This window comes from Monodelphis domestica, chromosome 2 (assembly GCF_027887165.1).
Source record: "Monodelphis domestica isolate mMonDom1 chromosome 2, mMonDom1.pri, whole genome shotgun sequence".
Taxonomy (NCBI): domain Eukaryota; kingdom Metazoa; phylum Chordata; class Mammalia; order Didelphimorphia; family Didelphidae; genus Monodelphis; species Monodelphis domestica.
Window position 1 is genome coordinate 488489618 of NC_077228.1, and position 16022 is coordinate 488505639.

Consider the following 16022-nt stretch of genomic DNA (forward strand, 5'->3'; position numbering starts at 1 on the left):
ACCCCTTGGCCTAAAATGGGCAGAAAAGTTAGTGATCTGAATTGGTAAAGGGAATTTCCATACTTTCATGAAATCATGAATCCAAATACCTCATCCTTCTCTAGCAAAACAAAACAAAAAACCTTGCCTATGGTGTTCACTGTATGAAGGAAGCCCTGCCTAGAGTTCAAATGCAAGAGGGATTCCCTACAAGATATTGAAATTTTCCATTATATTCCTGTTTGCAAATGACATTATGCTGACTATATGGAACCAAGGCAATCTTTAATGAAATCGACGGACAAAAGAAGAGGAATCCATATCTCAAAAAACCAGGAAGACAAAGAACACACAGTGTCCAGATCATGGCTCTGCCAAGCAGCCTGTTAAGTCATTCCAATGAGCCAACCTCAGAATTAGAACAGGCTGAATTTAGTTTCAGAAACTACACAGAACTTTCAATGATCCAAAACTGCTGCTGACATAAAAAGAAATCTTTTTAACACTAATATTCTCCTATAATTATGTGACCCTCAGGACATCACTTAATCTCTTAGTGTTCTAGAGATCACTGTAAGGCTATAAATTGCAGAGAAGGTGCCAATCTGCATTGGTAGAGGAAGCTTCCTCATCTCATACCCATGAAGGTTCCGGTCTAATTCCTATCTCTCTTCTCCTGATGATATCACACGGCTGCCAATTACATAACATTATGATCTCCAAAAATCAAAATGGCAGATGACCCAAATGTCAGTGAAGAGAAATTTAATGGGTAGAATAAGGCTATAGTATGTTACTCAAGACAATGTCTATGCAAATAATAGATTAAAAGATATCAAAGACAAGTATGATTGGAAAAGCAAGTGGGCCGATCTCTGTAAAAACAAAAAATACCAGATAGATAACCTAAGTGCTAGGGTGGTTAAAAGAAAAAAGATTCCAATGATTCCAGGACTTTGGATTCCTATATGATAGGTTTATAGGCAGCCATGGAAAAGAATCATACAGGTAATTATCCTCTATAATGGTGGAAGGAATATCTATATTGATTAATCCATACTGATTTCATTTAGTTATCAATTCAACAAACATTTATTAATGGGAAGGTGGGAAGAATAAAGTATTAACAGGTCCTGCCTTCAAGAAGCTTATATTCTTACAGGAAGGATACGGCAAGAACACAGTTAGTAAATGACCTTAATTGAGGTAAGGCTAGGGAGGAGTATCAAAGAAGGCTTCAGGGAAACAGAAGATTCCAGAGTTGAGGTAGGAAGCAAGATAAGACTTCGGAGAGTTGAAGTCTTTGAGGGATTGCCTTCCAAAGAGAGGATGGCTTAAGTGAAAGTACTGAGACAGGAAATGGGGCTATATATATATATATATATATATATATATATATATATATATATATATATATATATGTTCTACACTTGGGTTAAAAAAATAACAATCCTAGGGGGCAGCTGGGTGGCTCAGTGGATTGAGAGTCAGGCCTAGAGATGGGAGGTCCTGGGTTCAAATCTGGCCTCAGACACTTCCCAGCTGTGTGGCCCTGGGCAAGTCACTTAACCCCCATTGCCTAGCCCTTACCGCTCTTCTGCCTTGGAGCCAATAGACAGTATTGACTCCAAGATGGAAGGTAAGGGTTTAAAAAATAAATAAATACATAACAATCCTAGTATAGAAATGGGGAGACAGCAAGGCTAGACCATATTTCACATGAAAAAGAGGAGGAAAGTTCCCTCAATTATGGACTCAAAAGGAGTCAATGTAACATTTCAGTCAAAGGAGTCTGTACAATTTTTGCCTGTCCTTAAGAAAAACCTAGTGTCCAGGGCTAGGAAGGCCTCCTACATTCTGCCCCGTTAAGACCACAACTGGAAGACTTCATTCAATTCTGGGCCCCTCATTTTTGGATCCACTGGAGAAGGAAATGCCAAACCATTCCAGTATCCTTGCCAAGAAAAGTCCATGGCCAGCAATGGTCCATGAGGTCACAAAGAGTCCACTATGACTGACGTTCTAGGAAAGGAACTGACCAGCCAGAGTGGCCAAAATAATAAGGGCTCTTTGGACCCTGCCTTGTGAGGTTTCACAGAAGGAACTGAGCATGTTTAATAGAGAAAACAGTAAGATTTAAATAAATGAGGACATCATAGCTTTTCTTCACGTATTCAAGAGATTATCCTTGTTTTCTTGGATCTCAAAGAGAAAGTAGAAATATGGGTAAAACTTCTCCAAAACAGATATAAGTGAGTTATCCGGGAAAAGCTTAACAACTCAGGTTGTGGAAAGCAGAATGGGTTGCCTCCAGAAATAACGGGGTCCCTGGCACCTGAAGTCTTCAGAGAGAAACCTAATGGCTACTTGTCATGGCCATTAAGAGAGGGGATTCCTGTTCTGGCACAGGCAAGAGAAAGGACTTTAGAGATGCCTTCCAATTTTAATTCAGGGAGTCTATGATTGAGAAGTCACAAACAGAAAAGGTTGCAAAATTTTCTTCTCTGGAGGTCTTTTAAAAAAAAAATAGATGCTTATCTGTTAGGGCTGTATAGGCCTGCTTCTGCTAGAAAGTTCCCTTTCAAGATCTCTTACAATTATTTATGATTCTTGTTTTGATTTTTTTTCCTCCAAGGCAAAGCTTTCCTAACAAGTTCCATCATCAATGCTACCAAAACAACATTTTACATACAATAAATTTCACCTCATTTCAATGTACAAAGATAACTCTCTTAACAGAGAAGAGAAAACTGTCAGTTCTATGGCTCTGCTCAGGCCAGGACAATTAGAAACTGGGCATGGAGGTGGTTTTGCCCTGATAAATGGCCTACAGCTTAGCAGGGACATAGCTGCTGAGATAGTCCAACATTTCTTCCAATGAAATGAATTTTTTTAAGAGCTCTCCTGACTTCTGTGACATAGCTTGATTCCCAGAGGATTAACTGAGTTAGATCTCTATGCTACAGGTCGGAACAGATCCTCGGGCCAAATTTGATCTGACCTGCCATTTCCCAATCATTCCAGGGCACTGGGAAAATTTGAATTCCAAGTACCAGCAAGTCAGATTGTTTCAGGCCAAGACATCAGTGACTATGGCTCAAGCCAGCTGTGGGGTTGGGTTTGTCTTGGGTTTTTTTAATTTTTAATTGTGACTTGGGTCCTGCTGGGTTTCTGGTTATCTTTGCCTCTGCTTTGAGATTCAGAGCTAGGTTCTACAGTTCTCCTCTTCCCCTGGTCCAAGGGATGGTTAGAAAAAGGGAGGGAGGAGTTAGGAGGAACCCCCTCCCTACCGTGGGAAACACCCCAGGCACAAGGGAAGCCCAAGTGGCAAAATGACCTTTCAATCAATCACCCTTTCTGTTTTAAGCACCTACTGCGTGTACCTTCTGTCTTAGACTCTATATTAAGTATCAAATCCAAGGCTGAAGAGCAGGAAGGGCTTGACAATGGAGGTTAAGTGTCTGAGGCCACATTTGAACCCAGATCCTCTAGATTCCAGATCTGGCTCTCTATCCATTGCTCCTCATCACATTGAATGCTGGTACTATTATTATCCCTGTTTTATAGATGAGAAAACAGGATCAGAAGTGACTTACCCAGGGCCATACATCCACTACATGCCAGAGATGGGATTCAAACTTAAGTTCTCCACCATCTCTACTCCAAGCCCAGTATTCTTTCTGTTACAGCACACGGTATCTTAACAAGAATAAACTGGCCTTCCCCAGGCCCCCAGGCCCCCAGCACTCCTCTCCTGGGTTCTACCTTAAGTTTTATTTTTTTCCCCTCAATCTATCAAGATTCTGAGGATTCATCTACTCCCAAGGATTCAACCCTCTATCTACAACCAGGGGACTCAAATCTCTGAGCCCACCTCCATGCAATGCTCAAAGCTTAAGACATCTTCCCATCACTTGGAACTAGACATTAAAGAGTGGAACGGCTTCAACCTGCCTCCATCCTCCCATAGTAGCCCAATTTCTCTATTATGGGGGATGTCATCATGAGTTTCTTAAATTGCCAAGTTAGGGACCTAGCTAAACCTCCCTCCTTTTTCCTGGTCATGGAAATCGCCTTCCAAATCCCCACACATCCTAGTTTTCTGAAATTTAATTTCATTTTGCCTCAATACCATGTCAATAAAGCTCTTTAACATTTAAACAAATTGGATTCCATATTCTCTCCCTCCCTCTGCCACACGACAGCTAATATCAAAGCAGTTCTTCCTTCTCAACTCCCCCCTTGAAGATGAGGCAATAGATGAGAAAACTGAGGCTTGGAGCATTATGTAACTAGTTCAAGGACAATGAGCCATTTATTCAGTGGCAGAGATGAGACTTGAACTCCAGTCTTCCACTCCCAGTCCAGTGTCCAATCCATTTAACTCCATTGCTTTTAATGCCAAAGGATTTAATTTCATTTAACATAAATACTTTCCTGTCCATCTGTAATTGAATTCAAAGAATCATTTCATACAAAGCTAGAACAGACTTCAGGAGCCCTCCAGACCAAGTCCATTAGAGTACAGCTTCTCAAAGGATGGTTCAAAGATCTCAAGATACTTTTAGGGAGTCCACAAAGTCAAAACTATTTTCATATTAATGCTTTTAAGACATTTTAATTTCTGAGATCATAAATATTGACAGCTACATCCTGGGAGATGGTCCTCAATAACTTTTTTTTAATCTCTTACTTTCTGTCCTAGAAACAACTCATAAGACAGAAGGGCAAGGGCAAGAGTTGTGACTTGTCCAGGGTCACACAGCTAGGAAGTATCTGAGATCAAATTTGAACCCAGGTCCTCTCAACTCCAAGCCTGTCATATCCATTGTGCTACCTAGCTGCCTTCCCCTCCCCTCCCCACCCCCATCAACAACTTTTAATAGTATAAAAGGGTCTTGAGATCAAAACGTTAAGGACTCTTGTCTCAGAATATTTTACCAATGTGGTTAGGTGGATTGGCCAAGGCCAAAGAGCTGAGATTGAAGCCAGATCCTCCAATTCCAAATGGACTATTCTTTTCACTGTATCAAACTTTCTATCTGGCATCTCCATTCTCCAATTGGTAAGTTATTAGAGGGCAAGGACAACGTTTATGTACAGTCAAGTCTCCATTTTTATGTGAGCTCCTCAGGGAATGAGGTTCTCTTAGAAACTAAAATTTTCTATTTAATGGAGGATGAGGCAGAAAAACTCTCCTTCCTCCTTGAAAATTTTGCTAAAACACATTAGTCTATTTCCCTCCTAATGCCAAGCTAATTTCATATTTCTTTGATGATTCAAGTTCTTACCATGCCGCAGGGGTCATTCTGCACATAAATTATTTTCGATGGAGATGTAAAAGATTGGGCTAAGTATGTACTGACCCTAGGATATAGCTGAGAAGGGTCTTTTAATAAATCTCCATCGTTCTTCTAAAAGAAAGAAGGAACAATAAACAGCCCCCTTGCCTGAGAGTTCTCTGGTTGAGGGGGGTTTTCCTCTCAATTTCTTCTCACATTGCCTAGCATACAATTAAGAGCTTAATAAGTGTGTCTTGATGGTGTTTGGCACCAAAGCATTTTCCATAAAAATATGCATGATTTTTCCGCAACAGTATCTTTTCCCCCCTTTGAAAATTAGGTGGCATTCACACACAGGTGTCTGAAATTCTCCTAACACGAAAGCAAACCCTTCCCAAAGAGCATCTGTGTTCAGTTTGATGCAGCAAAAAACACTGGATTGGGAGTCGAGAAACACAGAGCTAGATTCAAATTAGGGCTCCCAACCATACTAGCTATGTGACCGTAAACAAGGCACAATCTTTCTGAGCCTCAGTTTATCTGAAAATGTGGATAATCAATCTTACTAGCAATACCAATACATCCCAGGACTGTGAGGAAAGTGGGGTCAAACTTAAATGGATGCCATAAATGTGAGATATTATCACCGAAAGCAGTCTGCTGTTCCCTAAATGGAGTCTGGAGTTTCATTAACAGAATTATAAATAGAAAACTGAAAGGAACCTCAGAGATGGATCTCATTCAACTCTCTCATTTTACCAATGAGGAAACTGAGGTCCACACACAGAAGCTAAGTCACCTGGTCCATAGGTACAAGGATAGTCTTCCTCACAGTTGGAATTTGAACTCGGGGGCAGTTACTTCCAATCCATCATTTTCCTCCACCTTGGGGGACAGCAAATCCATGTTGGCCAACCCAGAATCCAGGGAGGAGAGTAAAGCATATTAAGTCTAGAAAAGGAGGACAGCACCAGACTATGAAGGGCTGTTTGGTTTGGTCACTTCCCCCTACCGATGTAAATCATAACTGCTTTGTAATTTAGTAATCACTTGGGCACAAAATTTCATTATCCTGGGGCCAGATATGGGGCTCAATGGATTGAGAGTCAGACCTAGAGACTGGAGGTCTTGAGTTCAAATCTGATCTCACATACTTCCTAGCTGTGTGACCCTTAGAAGGGACTAAGCGGGGAGAGAAGAAAGAATAGGGATGCATCATTGCATCAAATGTAAAACAAAGCAGCTGTGTGACCCTGAGTAAGTCACTTAACTCCCACTGTCTAGCCCTTATCACTCTTCTCCCTTGGAACCAATATACAGTATTGATTCTAAGGAAGAAGGTAATCGTTTTCCAAAAATCCAGTTTCCTATGGCCAGTCCAATCATCACAGGCTCATAGATTCGGAAGAGATTTCTGAAGTCAACTAGCCTGCCTCATTTTAAAGATGAAAAAACTGAGGCCTGAAAGTTAAGTGACTTGCCCAGGGCCACACTGCTAGTAAACAGTAAAAAAAAAAAAAAGGAATCCTGATACAATGCCCAGAACTCTACCCACTATGAGTCATGAGCCTCTCGCCAATTTGCCCACTATATGAAAACCAGCCTAGCCTTCTAGTTTCCTATTGGAAGTGTTCCTAGCATGGTAGGACCTGAGAGAATTGATTCTCAAATGGCACAGTCACCTTCACACCACAGCAAGACACTGGGAAAAAATTCCTGTCTCTTGATACCATAGCATTTAAAGCATCTACTGTTTCACCACCCTCCCTTGGGAATTTTCTTTGACTTTTTAGGAGAGAGGTGATAGCTTCCCTAATCCATCCCTGTCCAAACAAGTTTCAAGTAGAATGGAAGCTCTTAACTCAGTGACTCTTGAGGGTTGGGTTTTTTTGGTTCGGTTGCTTTTTTCCCTCCCCCTCCAGTGCCTAGTCTAGTGTCTGATACATTACAGGCATGTTAACAAAGGCTTGATGAGAGGGAATCCAAGCAGAAGCTTCCCCAACTCTCCAAATACACTTAGATCCTGCATTCGTAGATGGCCTGGTAGATAATGCCAATAAAATACCCCATTATCTGTGTATTTGTTCGCCATTTGCTCTAAGGATGACCAAACTTATTTCCTCACCCTGTATTTGCAAGTGGCATTTCCATTTTTTAATATTCCATCTTGAAAAGAGATTTCAACCTGCTTGTAGCATCAGCCTTGGTGTGGAACAGCCGTCTCTTTCTTCAGAGTGCACAGAAAAATGAAATTTTGCTTTATGACCTGAAGTTCAGCCCTCATCTCTCTTGGTTCTTCCCTTCCCCCTCCTGTCTCTCACAGGAAAGAAAGGATGAATCTATTGTCACACACACCTACCTTCCTGTCATTCTCACCATTTTTTCTGAGTCTGCTTTCAGTCAGAGTCACTCCCTTCCTCAACCCCTTTCTGTCTTTATTAGACTCACCATCACTAACCCCACCGCCATGGCTCCAGTCTCTCTCTCTCTCTCTCACACACCCAACCCTGGCCCCTGGCCTCTCCCTGTGGATTCATAACATTCTCAGCCAAACTCCCAGCCCATTCCTGATGGGCTTTGGAGCTCCAAAGGGATCGGGCTGATGTGGGACAGTTTACAGAACAGGAAACGGGCTAAGAGTCAAGGATCAAAGGCAGATGGGTAATTAGAAAGGATGGCTTTGAGGGGAATCAGTCCTGGGCAGGGGCAGGACTTCAGGGTTCAGGGCTCAGCCAGGAAAGGGCAGAGAAGTGCTGGCCACTGGGTGGCTAATAAGGACCACAGAGAGGAGGGAGGAAAGGATGGGGAAAGGACTCAAACGCAAAACAAAGCAGCAAGATGACCATTCAGATTTCTGCAATTTCAAAGCTTGTGACCTTAGAGTATGTGAATGACTAATGCAAGGTCACACAGCTAGTTCACAGAACATCAAAGATAACAGTCCCAGATTCAGGCTCTGTTAAGGAGCAACTCATTTATTTCAATGGTTCCCTATTACACAGAGAATAAACACAAATTCTTTAGATCCAGACTTTTATTTTTAAGACTTACCTTCCATCTTAGAATTAATACTGTGGGGGGCAGCTGGGTAACTCAGTGGATTGAGAGCCAGGCCTAGAGACGGGAGGTCCTAGGTTCAAATCCGGCCTCAGCCACTTCCTAGCTGTGTGACCCTGGGCAAGTCACTTGACCCCCATTGCCTACCCTTACCACTCTTCTGCCTTGGAGCCAATACACAGTATTGACTCCAAGACAGAAAGGTAAAGGTAAGGGTTAAAAAAAAAAAAGAATTAATACTGTGTCTGGTTCCAAGACAGAGGGACAGTAAGGGCTATGCCCTTATTGGACGTTAAGTGATTTGCCCAGGGTCACACAGCTAGGAAGTATCTAAGGCCAAATTTGAACCCAGGACCTCTAGGTCTAGTTCTCAATTATCTGAGCCACCCTCCTGGCCCAGCCTCTTCGTAATCTGGCTCCAAACGGCCCTTTGGTATAATACTAGCTGTAGGGTCTGCTAAACAGCTCATGGCTCTCTTCCCATTTTTGTATTTACAAGCCCCCTACTGAATCTGGAAGATGCTTTATCATCTCACCTGTTAAAAATCTTTTCCTTTAGAGATTGTTTAGATGGCACCTCCTCTATGAAGTCTGCCCTGATCCCTCTGGCTAAAAGCACCCTCTCCTTCAAATTTTCCCAGAAGATTTTGTCATAATCTACTTTGCATTGGACTTATTTGTAAAAGGTTTAGTAATTGCCCCATGGCTATGGGAGGGGGATGGGAGGAAGGGAGGGAAAGAACATGAATCTTGTAACCATGGAAAAATAGTCTAAATTAACTAATTAAGTAATATTTCCCAAATTAAAAAAATATTTAAACAAGGTTTAGTAGATAAGAGTTGTGGGTTTGAATCCTCCCTCAGATTCTTATTATCTACATTACCCTGGATGGATGGTCACTTAATTTCTCAGGTCTTCCAGTTTTTTTCATCTGTAAAATGAAAGGGTCGACTTGAATGGCTTTAGAGGTCCCTTCCTACCTCTACATTTCTATTAACCATATATTTTGTTTTGCTTTAAATGCTTACCTTCCATTTTAAGAATCAATACTGTATGTTGATTCCAAAGGCTAGGCTATCCATGTTAAGTGACTTGCCCAAGGTCACACAGTTGGGAAGTATCTGAGTTCAAATTTGAACCCAGAACCTCCAATCTCCAGGCCTGGCTCTCAATCCACTGAACCACCTAGCTGCCCCCAACCATAATGCTTTTGATCCTTCACTCTTAGCAAGATGCTATCACCCCAGTCCTATGATCCTTCTACTTAAGACATTCTCTGATTATCCAGTGATTGACTCTACACTCTTGAAAGGGGTTTTCATCAAAAAAGCAAAAGGTTAGGGAGAACTGTCCCCTTTTCTAACATCACTTAAGATGACATTTTCCACTTATCCCTTCAAAGCTTCCCTTGAAGTTTATGATGACCTGATTTCACCTGTATAAACAGGTGTGTGAAGGGATGAGGGTGGGGGGAGCACAACTCCCATTCTTAGCTACACTCAAATAGCCAGAAGGAAAAAGGGTACAAATGCCAACTTCCACTTCTCTCCCAGGCTATTCTCTTCCCCATCAGCCCCACCCTCTTTCATTTTTGCATAATTTCCAGACCCAGCCACACCCCCCAATAACTTTCCAGATTTTTTCCCTTCCTCCTGGTCCCTCAAAAAAAAAAGGAAAGAAAAGAGAAAGAAAGAAAAGTAAATTTATTTTCACCTTCAAATGCTAAATCAGTAAATCATGATAATAGTCTCCAGTCTAGCTAGTACTCTTTGTTGGCTCTTCCCACCCCAGAACTTCTGGAGGATGTCAGGCTAAGTAAAAGAGCTGTTCCCATGAGGCAAAGGAAGTGGCCTGGATTAACTCTCCTGTTCAATTGTGGGAGGGCAAATTGACAAGCACATTCAGAAAGTAGCAAAGAGGTGGCTGGACTCAAAATTCATGGCTGAAGGATCAACCTGGAGGGACTAGGCATGTTTGTTCTCCTGGTAGAAGGAAGAATTGGGGAAAGACAAGGGAACTGTTTTCAAATATCTGAAGAGGTGTTAGGTGGGAAGGAGATTATTTAGTTTAGCTCCAGAGGGGGAACTAGGCCTAATGGGTCAAAGGTCTCTTTTAGATTCTTTTTTTGAGTGCGAAGTACTTGTGCCAGGCAGAAAGGATAGTTAGAAATATGATATTCTTAAGTACAAAGGGGGGGGGAGCATGCACACATAGGATTCAGAATTGGAAGAGAACTTTGAGAGATCACCTAGTTCAAAATCCCTCTTTTATACCTCAGGGAATTAAGAGAGGTCTAGGGATTGTCAAGTGACTTCTCTGAAAGCATGCAAAACCAAGGTTTGAACCCAAGTGCCTCTAACCCAAATCCATTGCTCTTTCCACTAAGAGACCATAGGTAAGGGATATGTATGAGGGCATCTTGCCATGGAAACCAGGCTATAAAAAGTGGTGGCATATTCAAAATTCCAAGGAACACATAAAGTGAGGAGGGAGGGAGATAGGGAGGGAGATAGAGAGGGAGAGAAAGGGGGAGACAGAGATAGAGAGAGAGAGAGAGAGAGGGAGGGAGAGGGAGGGAGAGAGAGAGAGAGAGAGAGAGAGAGAGAGAGAGAGAGAGAGAGAGAGAGAGAGAGAGAGAGAGAGAGAGAGAGAGAGAGAGAGAGAGAGAGATTTGTTTTTGGGGAGAAGAAAAGGAAAGAGAGGCAGGCACAAGCAGCACAAAGATAAACCAAGTAAGAGATTCAAAGAATGTCACCTCACGTTTAGTAGGGATGATCTCTACTGCAACTAAAGCATTTTACATTACTGAGCAAGATTTCAAGACTTTGAAAAAGATCAGTTTCCCCAGGTGAGGTGGGGGCTCACTTTGGGCTGAGAATCCTCAAATGAGTCATGGAAAGTGGTCCAGCCACCTCCTTCAATTCAGTCCCATTCTTCCATCCTCTCGTTTGCTTTTTTTTTTTTAATAAAAGAGTGATAAAGAGCATAAATTCTTCATAGTTTTCAGTTTGGAGACAACTGAGAGAAAAGTGTGAAGGAAAAAAAAACAAAACAAAAAGAAAAACAAACTTTCCAGGCTTTTTCCCTCAGTGATGACCTCTCCCCATTCTTAGACCCCACATATGTTCATCTGATGCACTTTCATGTATTATTATTATAACTCTCTTTTGCCTTTTAACAAACTGCCACAGTAAGTTTATCAGCTTTATGATTTAATTTTTCTATTTAATAAAATGGTCTATGAGAAGTAACCCCCTTATACCATGTGGTCACTGGACTTACTGCCTCCAGTCAGAGAACTTGGGTTCAAATGCTGCCTTTGACATGACTTGGTGAACTTAGATAAGTCATTTAAGCTTCTTGGGCCTTACTTCTGATCAGGAGAACAGAGGTGGCAAACTCACAGCCCAGAGATCAGAAGCAAACTCCCAAAGCATATTAAAATGTAATTGGGAAATGTTTAACAAAACAAATGAAAATACAATACAACATAGATAATGTTAATTTGTGGTTTTCTAAATCAACCCCACTTTTCATTAGTTTGGGGCCAGATCCTTCTCCTTTTAGATCCATGATCCTAGAGCACTTCCATGACTAAGTTTCAAGGAGAACAAGGACAAAGTCTTAGCTACCTTACCTTCTCCAGCATCTTACTCACAGCGCACACATTAGGTGCTCTTAAGTGACAAACTAAAAACACCCAGTCAGCCATTGGCTCCCACTGACTGCTAAAAAAAACCCAAACAAACCACGAAGCCAACTCATCAGAATTAATGGAAAAAAGGTCCCAGCTTTTAAAAAGCTCCCCCCTCCAAGTGGCTATTGTAGCATTAGTGTTTGGGAAAATGGACGAGACCAGCTCCCAGAGGTCCACTGGCCCCAGTACTCAGGATACAATGAAAAGAAAAATGAGAGTGCTTCGGAAGAATCACTCTAAGTGTCTGCTGTTTGGATAAATGACTGGTTTTTGTCGAGAATACCCTTCTCTCAGATTTTCCTGTCTCAGAAATGGCCAACACAATGACCTTTTCATTCTGTGATGCACACCAGAGGCCTCCTGGGGTCAGTCACAGCTCAATGTGGATGGGGGACAACCACCATCAGTTAGAGGAGGTTAAACTTTCCCTGGCTGCTGAACTGATAAAAAGCACATCCACTTACCCAGTAACACCAGGAAAGCTAAAGCTTGGAAACAGCACTTCATAGCGGCTCCTGGGGAGGGAGAAAACATGTGGCCCTTCCTTTTCTCCCAGTATTTGTTCTCCACTCTTCTGCTGGCCACTTCTGAGTTCTAAGAGAATCTCTCTTTTGGAAGTGGAATAAGTGGGGGGGGGGGGGGGGGGAGGAGGAAGCGATTAAGGAGAAGAGGGGCAGAAGGTAAGATAAGGCATGTGGGAGCTACAGCACTGCCCTACACTAATCGAGGCGTCCAGATTCATCCTGAAGCCGGTCCAGCTCTCTGCCACATTACATGCCCCCTCACGAATCCTCCTCAATTAATCCTCGAGGAAAACGGTGAAAAGAGTTTTGAAAAATCCTTTCATCCACCAAAGCTGAATTATACGCGGCTGGCTGTCCTTTTCCTCTTCAACAATGCAATACACTCGGGCTGTCTCTCAAGATTCTCCAGTGCCAAAAATTGGTTTAATCAGAACCCGAGCCACCCAGATCAGGAGGACTGCAGCAGATAATAGGTTTTGGGGGGGTTTCTTCAATGGATCCACTTTTTCGCATGGTCGGGGGAGGGTCACAGCCCTACCTCCTGTTTCAGGCCGGTCCGATGAACAGGAAAGCAAGCCGGACGGTCAGCAATTCTGAAGCGGCCATATAAAAAATGCCTCCCGATTCCTAAAAACAAATAGATTGGTGTAAAGGATCAAAGTAGCAACAGCAAGACCTAGACAAGACAAGCAAGCGAGGCGTCCTGAAACCTGGAACTCGTTCCTTGGCTTTGCAAGGTCTGACCTTCAGCAAGTTATTGAACAGGCCCGTGCCTCAGTTTCCCTGCCTGGGCCAGAGTAATACCGGGAAGATCCTTGCTCCTGGAGTACTTTCGGGAACCCTCCACTTCTGGGATTTCTCTCGGCTTTCTTCCTAGTCCCCAAGGCTTGGAGTTGGCCCCACCCTCTGAGCGCCAGCAGATTGGGAAGGGGTTCCGAGGTGCATCAGGGTGCCCTTGTTCCCACTTAATGGGATTCTTCCCCAGCTTCCCACCCAAGGCCCGGCCCCGCCCCAAGGGACCCCCCTCCTAGAACAGGGGCGCTTTAGGCGCCCGCCGGGTCCCAGGTGGCCCCGCTATTGTTTTACCTTCCCGGGTGTTTGTTTTGCGCGGATTGTAAAGAAAGAAAGAAAGAACGAACAGAACAAGGGGAGGAGGGGGTCTAAACGTGGGAAACCACTCCCCCAGAATGAGAGCCGGGAGCAGGCATAGGGGACTGGGGGGAGGAGGAGGAGACGGAGGGCGGGGGGGGGGGGGGCGGGCGGACTGCCCCCTAGTCCCCAGCCCCGAGTGGAGCCGGCTCTGGGCCCCGCCGCCGCCGCCGCCCCCCGCTGCCCGCCTCGCCCGGATCTCACCCCGTCCGTCCCCGCTCGCCTTCTGGCCCCCCGGCTCCTCGCCCAGCGCCCGCCCCGCGCCCTCCACCTTCGCACTGACCTGGTCCCCGGACCTTGCCCGCTCCGCCGTGATTTCTCCGTAAACCTCAAGGGACCAGCCGCTTCCTCCTGCAAGCAGCAGCAGCTGCTGCTCCGCGGCGGCCCCGCCTGTGTCCCCGCCTCCTCCTCTTCTTCCTCCTCCTCCTCCTCCTCGTCCTCGTCCTCCTGGCTCACGCCCGAAACGGAGCCGGCTCCCGGGAGCCGAGCACCGAGAGGAGACTGGAGCGGCGCGGCTGCGAGCGAAAGAACCAACGACCGAACGCACTGGGCACTCACCGCCCCGCCCCCGCCGGCCCCTCCCCTTCCAGGCTTTGTACAGCTGGGGGAGCCGGGGCAGATGTGTGGGCCACCATCACCGATGGCCGGACCCCTTCTCGCGGCAGGAACATAGCATGCCGGCTGGGCGACTTTTTAAAGCCAGGAGGCGTGGGCCCCATTATCTAGTAACTAACTCCAACTCTCTGGTGGAGCTCTCCGAATTTCCTCAAAGCCTCTCAAATTTAAACTGAAGGAACGTCTCTTTTGTTTAAAAAAATGTATTTGCATTCTCTTTTGAAGTTGGTAAATCATTGCAACCTTCCCAGGAGACTTTGCTATTGGGCAAAATTTAACCTACAAGAGATTGGCCCAGCACTTGGCACAGTGACTGTACATAGTAGGCACTTCATAAATGTTTACTGACTATTTATTGATTACTCTATCAGCAAACCAGTTTAGTATCTACTGGGGGCAAAGTTAGTGCCTGTGGATATAAAGCTAGGATCCTTGTCCTCAGTCTACTTTTTGGCACAAATCACAAATTTAAAGGTGATAAGTAATAAAGGAAGTCCGCACCGTTAGGAAGAATGTATGGGAGTTAGATCTGGAAGGAAACTTCCTGTTCATCTAATTTAACCACTTATAGTTTTCCAGAAAAGAAAACAAATGAGCCAAGGTCTGTCCAAGGTCACATAGGTAGAATGTAGAAGAATCAGAATTTGAACCTAGTACTTTTCAGTGAAGAGCTGGGAGCTTGTTCCTGAACTACTGTCCCCCTTTTTAAAAAAATTTTTGCCCCAAAAGGATCCTAAATCTAGAGTCTTTCAATGGAAAAGGAACAGGTTTAAGTTGAAATTAAATTAATTGACTTTTGGAGCTATTGAGTTTGAGGTAGGACAACAAGGGGTCAGGAGTTAAGAAGATTCATCTTCCCAAGTTCAAATCCAGCTTTAGGGACTTATTAGCTGTGTGACCCTGGGCAGGTCACTTAACTCTCTTTGCTTTGGGTTCCTCATCTGTAAAATGAGCTGGAGAAGAAAATAGCAAACCACTCCAGTATCTTTGCCAAGAAAACTGTAAATGGGGTCATGTAGAGGCAAACATGAATGAAAAATGACTGGCCACACAGAAGACAACAAAGTGAAGAGTATAGATAGTAAATGGAAATTGTATTTTAACAGATACCCCAACCAGACTTAATCAACTGTCACATTTCAACAAGTCCTGAGAACCCAGGACTGTGCCAGGATCTGCCAGGGGTACAAAAGAAGTATACTATGTAGTATATGCCCTCAGGAATGTATCATTTTGTTAAGAAGGGATAAAATGTATCTCAAAAATAACTGGAGAATACACAATACATGGAGTATAGATAATACATTTTATTGGATACTTCTTTCCTGAAAGTACATAAGATTATAGGTGGAAGTGACCTTTGAAATTAACATTGCTGAGGCTCACTCACACCCTCATTAGAAGAATGAGGTGTTTTGTTAGCTTTGAGAAAAACAGTTTGATGTTGACTGTGGCTGATAAATTTCCACCAAGATGTTCCAGCTGCCCATTTGGGATCAGTGGGAGGTTCTGCAGGTTTACAACAGCTACTGCTTGGTTATTTCTGGAAACTTTTGGGACAACTGCTGTACTTCCAAAGTATCCACTGACAAGGAGTACGGCTGCATTAGGAATGCAGAGAATGATCCCAGGAAAACACACACACACACACACACACACACACACACACACACACACACAATCAGTAGAGGCAAGAAGTGAGAGACAATTTAGGAGAG

At 43.7% G+C, this 16022-nt stretch overlaps 1 protein-coding gene across 5 annotated transcripts in view; it reads right to left on the bottom strand.

The window, feature by feature from the left end:
- Nucleotides 1-14447, bottom strand: part of IGSF3 (immunoglobulin superfamily member 3) — a 158712-nt gene extending 144265 nt beyond the window's left edge. For 2 of the 5 annotated variants that reach the window (XM_056819256.1, XM_056819254.1), the window contains exons 1-2: nt 13973-14254; nt 12481-13167 (exon numbers count right to left, since the gene is read on the bottom strand). In XM_056819256.1, the coding sequence (XP_056675234.1) occupies nt 12481-12550 (70 nt within the window). In that variant the 5' untranslated portion in view covers nt 12551-13167; nt 13973-14254. Of the gene's footprint in view, nt 1-12480; nt 13168-13626; nt 13765-13972 lie in introns of those variants that run through there. The other 3 variants (XM_056819257.1, XM_056819255.1, XM_056819258.1) reach the window with 2 other exon arrangements.
- Nucleotides 14448-16022: the final 1575 nt, after the last annotated feature.